The sequence below is a fragment of the Protobothrops mucrosquamatus genome, unplaced genomic scaffold (genome assembly GCF_001527695.2).
Source record: "Protobothrops mucrosquamatus isolate PMUCROS unplaced genomic scaffold, P.Mucros_1.0 scaffold380, whole genome shotgun sequence".
Lineage (NCBI taxonomy): Eukaryota > Metazoa > Chordata > Lepidosauria > Squamata > Viperidae > Protobothrops > Protobothrops mucrosquamatus.
Window position 1 is genome coordinate 638,186 of NW_015386712.1, and position 12,716 is coordinate 650,901.

Below are 12,716 nucleotides of genomic sequence, written 5' to 3' on the forward strand. Positions count from 1 at the left end.
ATGACTCAGTTGGTTGAGACAATGTAAAAACTAAGTCATCCGCAAAAGCTTTAAGTTTATATTCTTTAGCAGAAATCCTTAAGCCTTTAATCATTGAAGATTCTCTAATTCTAGACAACAAAATTTCCAGTGACAATACAAATAATAAAGGAGAAAGTGGACAACCTTGTCTGGTACCCTTTTGTATATCTATAGGTTCCCTTCCAACTTTATTATTATTATTTATAAGTGTTGGTTATTACCTTTAAAGCCTTGCATAGAACCTAAGGAATTGTGACTAGTCTTCTTTCTATTTCCACAGCCAAATTGCCAATGCAAAGCAGGAATGCAAAGGAAAAGAGACGGGAGAAATGAATGCATATTGACCAATGAATGCCCAAGAAATTATTGTGACAGCAGTGTACAAAGGTGTGAAACGACCCCTGATGGGTCTTTCAAGTAAGTAATTCAGAAGCCCAGCATGAATTCAATATAGAAGCTATTCTGGATCTCTGTTGTTTGCTATAATGCTAAATTCAGAAGTTGGTTACATGTTTTCTATTTATTTTAGAGAGAGAGAAAGAGAGGGGGGGCTAGTTCCCAGTGAAATGTACTTCTTGATACATGTGTTAATTTTCTGTTAAGTGTTTTATCCTATTTTTCTCCTAAAAAGCTCAGATCAGACAGGGTAGGTAGAAGATCCATGATCACAAACACCATCTACAGTACTTCTGTGTTTCCTTTCTCCCAGTTTCCTATCAAAAAGGGATAATTACACTTGGGTGAAATATAATTTATAGCAAATAAGTAAGTAAATTCTTAACTTGCCTCTTTCCTCATTACTGCATCTCTGATCATACTGAATTTTCTGTAGACACATTCTAATTTGTATGTATTTGGAGTCATCGGAGGCTGTTAATAACCCATTAAGTAAGGCCAAGAGACTCTGACATTCCAAAGTGACTACCACAACTACTGGAGGTGTGTGATTAGAGTAGAAGTAGAGTAGAAGTAGGGTGTTTATGGAATTCCAGTTGCTGGACATTAACTCAACTCATCCTTAATCAGCCTATGCTAGCTGGAACTGGTGGGATTTGCAGTCCATTGACATATTGTGTTCCCATCCCTAGCAACACATCCCAAAGTATTAGCACTTTATCTGAAGCATAAGCTTGCCTAATATATGTTTTCAAATTACAAATAAAACAAATCAGTATATTGGAAAAATATCCAAAAATAGAAGGGGGTATTTTTTGAACACAGATGAATATTGATGGCAGCTATTTTAGACTTGGGAATCCCCACTGTAAACTTACTCAAATTATATGCTTGATACAATATGGCAATAGCTGCAAATACATCAACATTCCTAAAATGTATCTATTATTTATTGAAAGCAGCAGGCTTTGGTAGCTTGTACTGGAAAGCTGCTGATCCTCTATTAATGAAAATCTGAAAGAAAGGAAGTCTTAATTTCCAATATTAGAAGCCAATACATGGAAGGCAGTCTGCAATGTTTCTCCTTGAGAAAGGCATTTTTCTATTTTAGCCTTTCTATGGTCATTATGCGGAGCAAAATTGTTCAAGTGGCAACTTCATTCAAGCCTCATTGAGATCCACTAGACTGCAAGAGAAGAATGGTGCTTCTCCTTTGAAGACTAGCTCAATTATGCCCTTCTTTAGTTGTGAGTCTCAGTAGTACCCACTTTTACAGTGAGTAATCATTGTCTTGGAAATGTTTTGAAAACCATATGCTTTTCTTGGAATTGTATGCAAATCCAGTGGCAGTCAGCCATCTTGAGCATTGTATTACCCTCCTTCTAACCTGCGTTTTTAGATACCAAATAAACTCCACTCTGCTATTTCAGGTTTTACTAAAATTACATTTTTCCATAAAATTGATGTTCAGAGATTGCATCTTTCCCAGCATGGAATGCCAATATTATTAACGTCTCATTTTACATATGTAGGCGTAAGAAAGAAAAGAAACACTGGTTCACCTAGGACAGGGGTAGGCAACCTTGGCTCTTTTATGACTCGTGGACTTCAACTCCCAGAATTCCTGAGCCAGCGGTGCTGGCTCAGGAATTCTGGGAGTTGAAGCCCACGAGTCATAAAAGAGCCAAGGTTGCCTACCCCTGACCTAGGACATTTGACAAATTCAGATAGGAAGTAGGGCCGCCTTCCCCAATATGATACTCAGATATGTTGGACTTTTACTCCTGCAATGCTCAAACAACACTGGATTCAAAGCTTAACGTGATCAGGGTGGCACAATTGAGGAAGGTTGATATTGGTATTTTCCAAGCCTTTTGTCACTACAGGTAATCCTTGACTTATGACTACAACTAAGCCCAAAATTTATATTGCTAAGCAAGACAATTGTTAAGTGAGTTTTGCCTCATGTTACAACCTTTCTTGCCACAGTTAGTAAATGAATCACTGCAGTTAGTAACACTTTGTTAAATCAATCTGGCTTCCCGATTGATTGTGCTTGTCAGAAGGTCACAAAAGGTGATCATATGACCCCCTGACACTGCAACCATCATAAATGTGAGTCAGCTGCCAAGCATCTGAATTTTGATCATGTGACCATGAAGATGCAATAGTCGTAAGTATGAAAAACGATCGTAACTCAATTTTTTCAGTAACTTGTAACTTTGATTGGTCACTAAATGAATGGTTGTAAGTTGATGACTACCTGTACATGCCCAGAATGATCTTGATATTATTGATGTCATTTGCAACTGAGAATTTTGTTGTTTCTTTTTCAAACTATCCCTATATTAATTGAAGTGACAGATCTGAATCTCTGGATGTAAATATTTGAATAAGTCTCTATTTTCTGGTGTTCCCTTTAATAAAGGAGTAAAACTGTAGCTGCTAAATAATTCCTAAATTAATGTGAATTGGCTGTGAAACACTTAATAATGGGGCAGTTGCCCAAATCTCATCTTGTATTACCCTCTTTTGTTCAGCTGCATCTGCCAAAAGGGAGAAATTGAAGCTGGAGGTTCCTGTTACAAAACTCTCCTGAGTGAACTCATTAAGAAAAATAAAAGAGGATCATATCAAAATTATCTGAATGGTGCACTGGCAATATTTGGTAACTTTCTTTTCTGAGTGAATTTAACTATACATAACTGCAATCTGGTAGAAAATAATTGGTGTCTAGTTTAACGAAGAGAAGGACGAGAGGGGACATGTTCCAATATCTCAGGGGTTGCCACAAAGAAGAGGGAGTCAAGCTATTTTCCAAAGCGCCTGGAGGCAGGACAAGAAGCAACGGATGGAAACTAATCAAGGAGAGAAGCAGCCTAGAACTAAGGAGAAACTTCCTGACAGTTAGAACAATTAACCAGTGGAACAACCTGCCTCCAGAAGCGGTGAATGCTCTAACACTGGAAGTTTTTAAGAAGAGACTGGACAGCTATTTGTCCAAAATGGTATAGTGTTTCCTGCCTGAGCAGGGGGTTGGACTAGATGACCTCCAAGGTCCCTTCCAACTTTATTATTATTATTATTATTATTATTATTATTATTATTATTATTATTATTATTATTATTATTATTATTATTATTATTATTATTATTATTATTATTCATTGCACAGTCAGCCAGATGTTCAGACTGGATTTGGCATTTTTGTCTACCTATGGAGTCCTTACTAAGGACTACTACTACTACTACTACTACTACTACTACTATTATTATTATTATTATTATTATTATTATTATTATTATTATTATTATTATTATTATTATTATTATTATTATTAAAAAATATTCTAGTTGTTTCAGGTTGATTTCTTTGAATACATATTGTTATTGTAAGTGGGAAGAATCGTACTATACTCATGGCAGATGTGTTTACTTAAAGGGTAGCAGCATCGATTAAATTAGCTTGTTAGCTAGGTCTCCTAACTTTTATTTTTTTATTGTCTTTAAAAAGAAGCCTTGATATCTAAGGATGCTAAAAAAAATTGGTGGGTTTTTCTTTCCTTTTGGGATGGATGTAAATGCTAGACATACTTCAATATTATATTAATAAACTAAATTCAATACAGATTCCAAATATACCTAAAAGACTTTTCTAACTATGAATATAGTAGACTTACATATTAAAATGAGAAATTAAGTATATGCTCTATCTTGCTTCCCTTTTGGTGGAAAATAGGTAAGTACTTGCATATGTTTCCTGGTCTGGCAAGTAGCAGCTGGGTGACCAGTGTTGATTGGGAAAATATTGTAGGGTATTGAGGAAGAGGGTATTGTCTCCCTCAACCTCTCAATCCAGTTCAGAGTTGCCCAAGTAGGGGATAGAAGCAGAAATATAATGAAGATGTCTTCATAAAAACTTCAACCTCAACATCTAGCTGAAGGCATTGCAAATAGGACATATATTCTGTTAAGGAAAATGCTTCCAGTAATATGTATGATTATTTATGATATTCAAGGTTTTTTTAAAATGAATATGTGGTATGGATTTTTTAACAGGTAAGGGTTGTTCATTACTCCTGGAGAACTATGGGCCTTTCACGGTACTTGTGCCTACTGGATCCATCTTTCCTCCATTTCACATCAGTGTAAGTACTCTTACCTCTTATTACTTTATTACTCCTGGTATTTGTGTCTGAAGTAAAACTACCACAGTCCTTCTTGAGCAGGATTATCAGTTCCATAAAGCTTTGTGCTCTTTTCATTTGGTATTTTTACTCACTGCATTTGTTTTTCAGAGACAATTACAATGGAGGGGAAGGGAGAGATAGAGGGATAATTATTTGCAGAACTTGCAAAGAAGGTGAAGCCTAGAAACCACAGTTTGTCATAAGGCCACCAACACTGCACACATTCTTAGTTTCAACAGTAACCATCCACTGTGACACAAAAAGAACTGTGTCAGAACACTACAGTATATGGCAGAGTGAGAACCCACTGTAATACCCAGGAAGCTAAATAATTGGAGAGAAGGTACCTACATGAACAATTCAAGCATAAGCATACAAGATGCCTGCATACAAGGACAAATTGTTCATTGTTCATTCAGTGCTAGGCTGCATTAACAGAGGGATAGAATCCAGATCACGTGAAGTATTAATACCACTTTATAATGCCCTGGTAAGGCCACACTTGGAATACTGCATCCAGTTTTGGTCACCACGATGTAAAAAAGATGTTGAGACTCTAGAAAGAGTACAGAGAAGAGCAACAAAGATGATTAGGGGACTGGAGGCTAAAACATATAAGGAACGGTTGCTGGAATTGGGTATGTCTAGTTTAACAAAGAGAGAAGCAACCTAGAACTAAGGAGAAACTTCCTGACAGTTAGAACAATTAACCAGTGGAACAACCTGCCTCCAGAAGCGGTGAATGCACCAACACTGGAAGTTTTTAAGAAGAAACTGGACAGCCATTTGTCCAAAATGGTATAGGGTTTCTTGCCTGAGCAGGGGGTTGGACTAGATGACCTCCAAGGTCCCTTCCAACTTTATCATCATCATTATTATTATAAAGATTGTTTGGAGGTGGGAGATATTTCCAATGTAATCTACTGGATCCCCTGCTTGGATTGCCCCTGTGAGTATGTAGGACAAACAGGAAGAAGTTAACCACCAGACTGCAAGAACACAAGTAAGCAATCAGACAAGGAGATTCGAACTCATTGGTAGCCTCACATTACAATGAACAAGGACACACATTTAATTTTGCAGCTATTAAGATTGTTGGCCATGCAGGCACAAAAATAGCCAGGGAAATTATTGAAGCCTGGGAAATGGGCCCCTTGTCAGTTAGCAGGAGTGCTGATAAGTAGCTTATCAGGTACGTAAGAACTTGACAGCAAAAGGAAACCACAGCCAATTGTCAGCCATCAACACACCAATCAGCCAATAGGCAGGTACCACAAAAACATGACTCACAGAATAGCCCAAAGCATGTATTCCAATAGAGAGAAGTTCCCTAAAGATGGGCTCTAGCATGAATCCAAAAGCTTGGAAGAGTAAATCTCTAGTTCCGGTGACCAATCCAGATTCAATCTTGCATCATTTTCCTGGGACACGTATATTTGCCTTCATTTGTAAGGTGAATCTCCATCCAATGTCTTGTGACGCTGCCCTGCCAGGGGTCACAACACTTTCAGAAATGCTAATGTATAGGATGGCTCTCTCAGTCATATTTTATATATGCTAGAGATTCACAGTGATTATATTTTATTATTTTAAAAGTGACCTCAAAACTCATCTAAAGAAAAAAAAGGATAGTACCATAAAAAAAACTTTCAAATGCAGTTGTCAGGTAATGTATCATCTACATGTGTTATTTTAAAAAGAAATAAAATAATGAATTAAAGGAGAGTAAAAAAATAGAAAAATGAGCCAATATATGTCATTGTACGTTATTTGGTCTAATTTTGGATAAAGTGCTTGATATCTTTACAAAACTGATATGGAACATTACATATTAGTACATTTTTGTACAGTGAAATTAAAAATATTATACTCGGCTTGCTGCATACAGAGTAATGATTTTTTATTTTTATATCTCTTCTCCATGAAGGTCAGATATGCACAGGAATTCTGCAGGAGGCATATAATAGCTGGGCAGCACTTGATAAAAGAAATGCGTGACACTCAGTATTTTTGGACATTATCTGGACATAAAGTGGAATTTCATGAAAAGGTAAATATTTTTTACAGACCTGAGATTCTACAAATAAAGCTATAGTTCAAAATACAAGTTGGAGGACTACAATTTCCTCAGCATTATTGTTAGGAAGCCCAAGATCTATCTTCCTTCCTTCCTTCCTTCCTTCCTTCCTTCCTTCCTTCCTTCCTTCCTTCCTTCCTTCCTTCCTTCCTTCCTTCCTTCCTTCCTTCCTTCCTTCCTTCCTTCCTTCCTTCCTTCCTTCCTTTGTGAAATTTTAGGTCAGTTTTAAATAGCCCAAGGAAAGGTATCTAATGTTTTCCTTTACAATTATTATACTCAATATCACAATTATATTTCATTGATTTAATTCAAACATTATATTATATCTGGGAGCCTGTTCTGTGGAGGGGGGGGGAGGGTAGCCATTTCAGAGATATTCCAGGTGGGTTTCAGAGGTGGCATCAGCCAAAGTCCCAGGGCAGAGGTGGATATCTGGAGATTGTCATCTGGAAATCTTTTATGGTTTTCAAGGGCACTGTTCCATAAGTCACCAGATGTGAGATTCCATTCATTAGGTCGGGCTCTAGGAATCATTTGGGATTGTTGTTGTTGTACTAGCCTTCCTGAGCTCCTTGACTCCATTGCTGAGTTCAGTCTGTCTTCTCTAGGATTAGGGTCTGAGGGGGCTTGAGAGTTGGACAGATTATGGGCCTATCTCAGAACATCCAGAGCCCAGTAGTGTAGTGATTAGGGCATGAATTACTATATGATCCATTGATATATAAGATGTGGCTCTGCAAAAGCCACCTCCTCTATCTGCTTTGTGAGCAGGAGAGTACAAGATGGCCCTGTAGATTGTACAGCAGTCTCAGATAAGAGTCAATAATAAAATAGCTCCAGATCTGGGAGAGGGACAAAGCCTGTTCCTTCCCATTCCAACCTGTGCAGCCTCCGAGCACTGGATTAGGATGTTGCTGGAAAGCCAGGGACTGAAATATACAACTGGCTATCATTTATATATTGGTGATCCTGACCCCAATCCCAGCAGTCTCATGGAGGTGTTAAACAAAAGGGGATAGAGAACTCAACTCTGCAGCAACCCCAAAGTGAGGGGCCCTGGGTGCAATCTCTCCCTGCCTGTCATAACTGATTGAAAGCAGGCACAGAGAAGGAGGAGGATAACCAGTGTAAAACAGTGCCTCCATTCTCCACTGAAGCTAGTCCTAAAGGAAATCATGGTTGACAGTATCAAAAGTTGCTGAGAGTCAAGCAGCACAAGAATGGATGCACCACGCTTGCCCCTCTTCCACCATCAGTACAAATGACGAATGCCATCTCCAACCTAAATCCTGATCTAAAGCCCAACTGCACTCTGCAATTCAAGAACAATAACTGCATTTACAAGTATTAACAATTGCAATAAAATGTCAAAGCAATAATAAAATGTAATCGTAGAGGAATATTTACCATAGAAAAACCTTGTATTGCTCTCCAGCTGCAGCGCCATATCAAGTATAGGTACTTAGATACTCCAGACGAAATCAATTCCATCTCTGACTCCGATGTGCCAGCAGTTAATGGTATTATGCATTTTGGTGACGAAATAAGGAAAATAAACATCATGGACAACTTTGATAATGATCAGGTATGGTGAATGTTCTTTTTCCTTATGAAAACAGAGTCATAGGCAGTATATGGGGATAATTCCTTAAACAAACTAGCTTTTAAGTGTAGGCCACAATTGTATTTCTAACCTAGAATCAATCTAAAACAGACATGTCCAATTCGCATGTGGTCTGGATAGCTGGTAATGTGGCCCCAAAAGATATAATAAAAATATTTTAAAAATGAAGGAAATTTATTTATATATGTTAACTATGTTTTATATGTGGCCCAACAACAATTTCTCTACACTCAGCATGACCCAGGCAAGCCAAAAGTTGGACACCCATTATCTAAAGCCTTTCTAGTAGCACTTTTTTATAGCACTGGATTGGTGTGAATGGTTTGACACTATAAAGTTCCACACAACCCCTACTGCATAATATTAGATATAGCAGGAAGCATATATCACTTAAAATATTATTTCCTCCCATTTTCCCAAACTAATAAATGGTCCTGGGAAGATTTGGAATGTTGGGACAATGTAATGGGTAAACTCATAAAATGTTAGCCATTTCACAATGTTCTCTGCCATCTTCTTGAGACCAAAAGGCACTAAATATGGCATTAGAAGTTACTGCTTTGTTGTGCAGCATACAACTTCCTAAATAACTCTATAATTGAAAGAAACTCCATGCTGGAAAGAAACCTTGCTGGACACAATGGGAACCATGGAAGATATCTGGGAACTATATTTCCTTATATTTCCTATATTGACTTATCCTTTATTTAAAATGTCAAGATTTTTCTCAACTAACTCTACCGGGAAGTTAAAAAAACACCCAGAAGAAGATGATGGCAAAACCACTTTGCATTGTTGCTAAGGAGCCATCATGGACAAACCAAGTTGATTTAATATCCCTTTGCATCTCTTTTAACTCATCTTTAAAAACACTTGGGCATATAGAAATAGAGCAATCTTATATTACTTTTTGCTGGATCAATTCCTCTAAGTATTTCCAGACAATCGCCATGAAGCCTAAATGTACAATATTTGCAGAGAACAATCAGTTGTTTCTTCTTGTATCAGTTTTTTAAAAAAAAAAAAATATTTAGTCTATCTTTTTAAAAGACATTGGCAAAACAGGAAACTGAGTATATACCAGTGATGGCGAACCTTTTAGAGACCGAGTGCCCAAAAACTGACCGCGCCCCGCTCTACCTCCCTGCTCCGCCCCCGCTCTGCCCTCCCATCCCCCACCCCGCCTGCCCACAGGACCACTCACCGCCTCCAGGGCCTGCCGCAGATCACCCAGGCAGCCCAGCAGCGCTATGCACACCCTCTGCCCGCATCCTGCAGCATCAACTGCATGATGGGATGTGAGGACAGAGTCTTGTCTACGCTGCCTGGCTGCCCTGTCCTTGGCTGCGCTGCTCCATGTGGGCCACACTCGAGGGCTACTCTCCTTCAGGGAGAGGAGGGGGTTGTGGGGGGAGGCAAGGCTGGGGCAACGGCACGTGTGCCCACAGAGAGGGCTCCGAGTGCCGCCTCTGGCACCCGTGCCATAGGTTCGCCACCACTGGTATATACAAAAGGTTATTATAGCACCATATTTATTTTACCTCCATGATTTCTGGTAGATTTTTCTCCTGTGGTGAACTATGGTTGAGATCCTCTGTGTTGGTTCATATCTTGAAAGCTGCCTGAATTTAGGATATTTAGAATGCAGGATGCAAATGCTTCACATGCATAGATGTGTATATTTAGTAACTTAGATTGTGCTGTCATCTTAGTTGCTAAGGAGCAAGTTCTACTGAACTCAATGGAAGGGAAAACATTGGGAATACAGCTCAAAGGTTTTCTGTACAGTAGTGATGGCACAGAGTAGAAAGAGGAGAGAGATGTGTCATTATTTGTTTGCACTTACATATTTCATAACTACACTGTTTCAAACTCATTCTAGTCCATCTGTTTTTGCAGAAAACAATTGCCGAAATGCTTGCTTCCATGGATATTTCCATCCGATTTGAAACTATATTAGAAGTGAGTATCTCTCCCATATTCAGATGGGATAAAATGAATGCTGATATTGCCGCTTCTTTTTTTGTCAGAAAAATAGCAGGTGTTGCATTTTGAACATTTAATATTTTCATGACCCACAGTAGGATACAGAATAAATGTTCCCTTTTAAGAGATCAAACAAATGATTAACTATAATAGATGATAAATATCATTAAAATATTAGTAAAACCCATGAAGAATTTATTCATTTCCATAATGTTGCTTTTGGACTGTAAGAAATCCATCCTTTCTTTACACAAGAAACAGGATCAGGATTCCTTTTCTTCAAATGGTCTTCCTATCCATTGTCTATGTGCAAAATTTTACTCAGGAACATTTGAATTGATCTGTCATTGGATCATTTTCAACTAAATGAAATTTCAACTTCACACCAAATCTTGATGAAATCAGTAATCCTTAGTGAGCTACATAAAGCATTTGACTATTTTAATACTTTGGCTGAATTGGAACTTTATCAGGAATGCTGAGTATAATTGGTTTGAATTATTTAGCTGCTTAGTATAATTTACACCTAGAAATGTTGGTTTTGTTAATTAATCATTTTACACTAAAGTTATCTAATGGCCATGGACTTAATATTTTGCAGAATTGTGGTCTTCCATCAATTTTGGACGGTCCTGGACCTTTTACTGTGTTTGTCCCAAGTGATGAAGCAGTGGACAAATTAAGAGATGGAAGGCTAATTTATCTCTTCACAGAGGTGAGACTATCTTTGCTAATTAGTCTGGGGATTAAAAGGATATGAGTTTTCATTATGATCACACTCATAGATAGTTCATTTAGCCTATTGTTTTATCTTCCCAATATAGGAAACATTGGTAAATTAGGACAATCATAAAAATTGATACAGTATGCCTTCTTAAGGACAACATTCTATAAAATATCTAACTTATAGCTTGTTCAATAAGCCATTATTGTAAATATGGGTTTTTATTTTATCCTGTATCTGTTTTGTGCAGAATGCTGCTATTCGTTACAGAATTTAAATATTCTAATGTGAAATATCTAATGGAAGCTTTATATAGAGAGATAGATTTTAATGTTACTAAATCCTCTATATGTATACAGTGTATGCTTATTGTGTACATATATGAACAACATAAATGTACATGCATAGAGAGATGTGGGAATTGCTACATTGGAGAATAATTATGCCTATTGAACATTTTAACCCAAAGTTTTACTAAAGGTAATTGCAACTTCCAAGGGAGACTTCTCTAGTTTGAGTGTAACCCCGAAAGTAGCATCTCCCATATACTGAAGAAAAGTATGGGTATCTTTAAGAGAACTTCTTGTGCCAATACATGGATAGGTTCATAGGTAGTCCATCAAATGACTTAGCCCTAAGCTATTCAGAATTTTAGAAATTAAACTCAACAGCTCAGATAGTGCCTGGAAATTGATATTTATTTGTATCATTGGGGCTGAGGGTCTGGAAGTGGGGCTGGGCCTGTACATTTGTTGTTATTTTGAGGCTGATAGGTCTGTTTTATTGTGTGTTTTTTGTTTTTCTGGGGGTTTTTATGTGTTTATATTTTTTAACATTGTTAGCCATCCGGTATCAGGAACTTGTGATGGACAGCCATATAAACCATATTTATTTATTTGTCAAGTTCATTTGCCACCCATCTCATAGTTCAGGCAATTGTGAGAAGCTTACATCAAGATAAAACAACATATAATAACAGTTATCAATATAAAATGGATTAAAATTTCAAAAATTAATACAAACTAAAAACAAGGGTTTGAAGTGGGGGAGGTAGGTTACCTTCTCAGTTGATGATTAGCTAGCTAGATAGCTAAATAGATAGATAGATAGATAGATAGATAGATAGATAGATAGATAGATAGATAGATAGATAGATAGATAGATAGATAGATAGATAGATAGACAGATAGACAGATAGATAGATGTTTGTGTGTGTGTGTTTATGTGTGTATTTGTGTGTGTGAGAGAGAGAGAGAGAGAGAGGGAGGGGAGAGAAAGATCTGGAGGGAGGGAGGAATGTTTCACAATTTGAATATACTCTCAAAACTCTGGGGTATTAACCTGATAATCAGGTAGATGTTTAGAGTTAGGATTAGATCAATTTCCTTTAATCTAATGCAAAGCTCTTTGAAGATGGATAGACTTCAGGCTGGCTAGGAAATTCTTGGAGTTGAAGTCCAATCATCTTCAAGATGCTGAGACTGAGAAACACTGATCTAATGAATGGAGGAAACATGTGGATCTCTCAAATTTAATTGGTGGTGGAAAGGCATAACAATAATGACATATTTTTGGGCAATCTTCTTGCTTTCAGTAGTCTTTGACAGTAGTCTGTCTCTGCTGCTTTTTCTGCAACAAAATGAACTGTCTGGATAATAGCAGCAGAAGAATAAATGGCAAAAATAATGTTGTATATCA

The 12,716-nt window shown here is 37.4% G+C and overlaps 1 protein-coding gene across 1 annotated transcript in view; it reads left to right on the top strand.

Moving 5' to 3' along the window:
* STAB1 (stabilin 1) overlaps nt 1-12,716 on the top strand; it is a 115,794-nt gene that overhangs the window by 31,315 nt on the left and 71,763 nt on the right. Inside the window, exons 13-18 of the mRNA XM_029284120.1 lie at nt 2,958-3,085; nt 4,477-4,565; nt 6,535-6,657; nt 8,120-8,269; nt 10,208-10,270; nt 10,896-11,009. Coding sequence (XP_029139953.1) covers nt 2,958-3,085; nt 4,477-4,565; nt 6,535-6,657; nt 8,120-8,269; nt 10,208-10,270; nt 10,896-11,009 — 667 coding nt within the window. The remainder of the gene's footprint in view (nt 1-2,957; nt 3,086-4,476; nt 4,566-6,534; nt 6,658-8,119; nt 8,270-10,207; nt 10,271-10,895; nt 11,010-12,716) is intronic.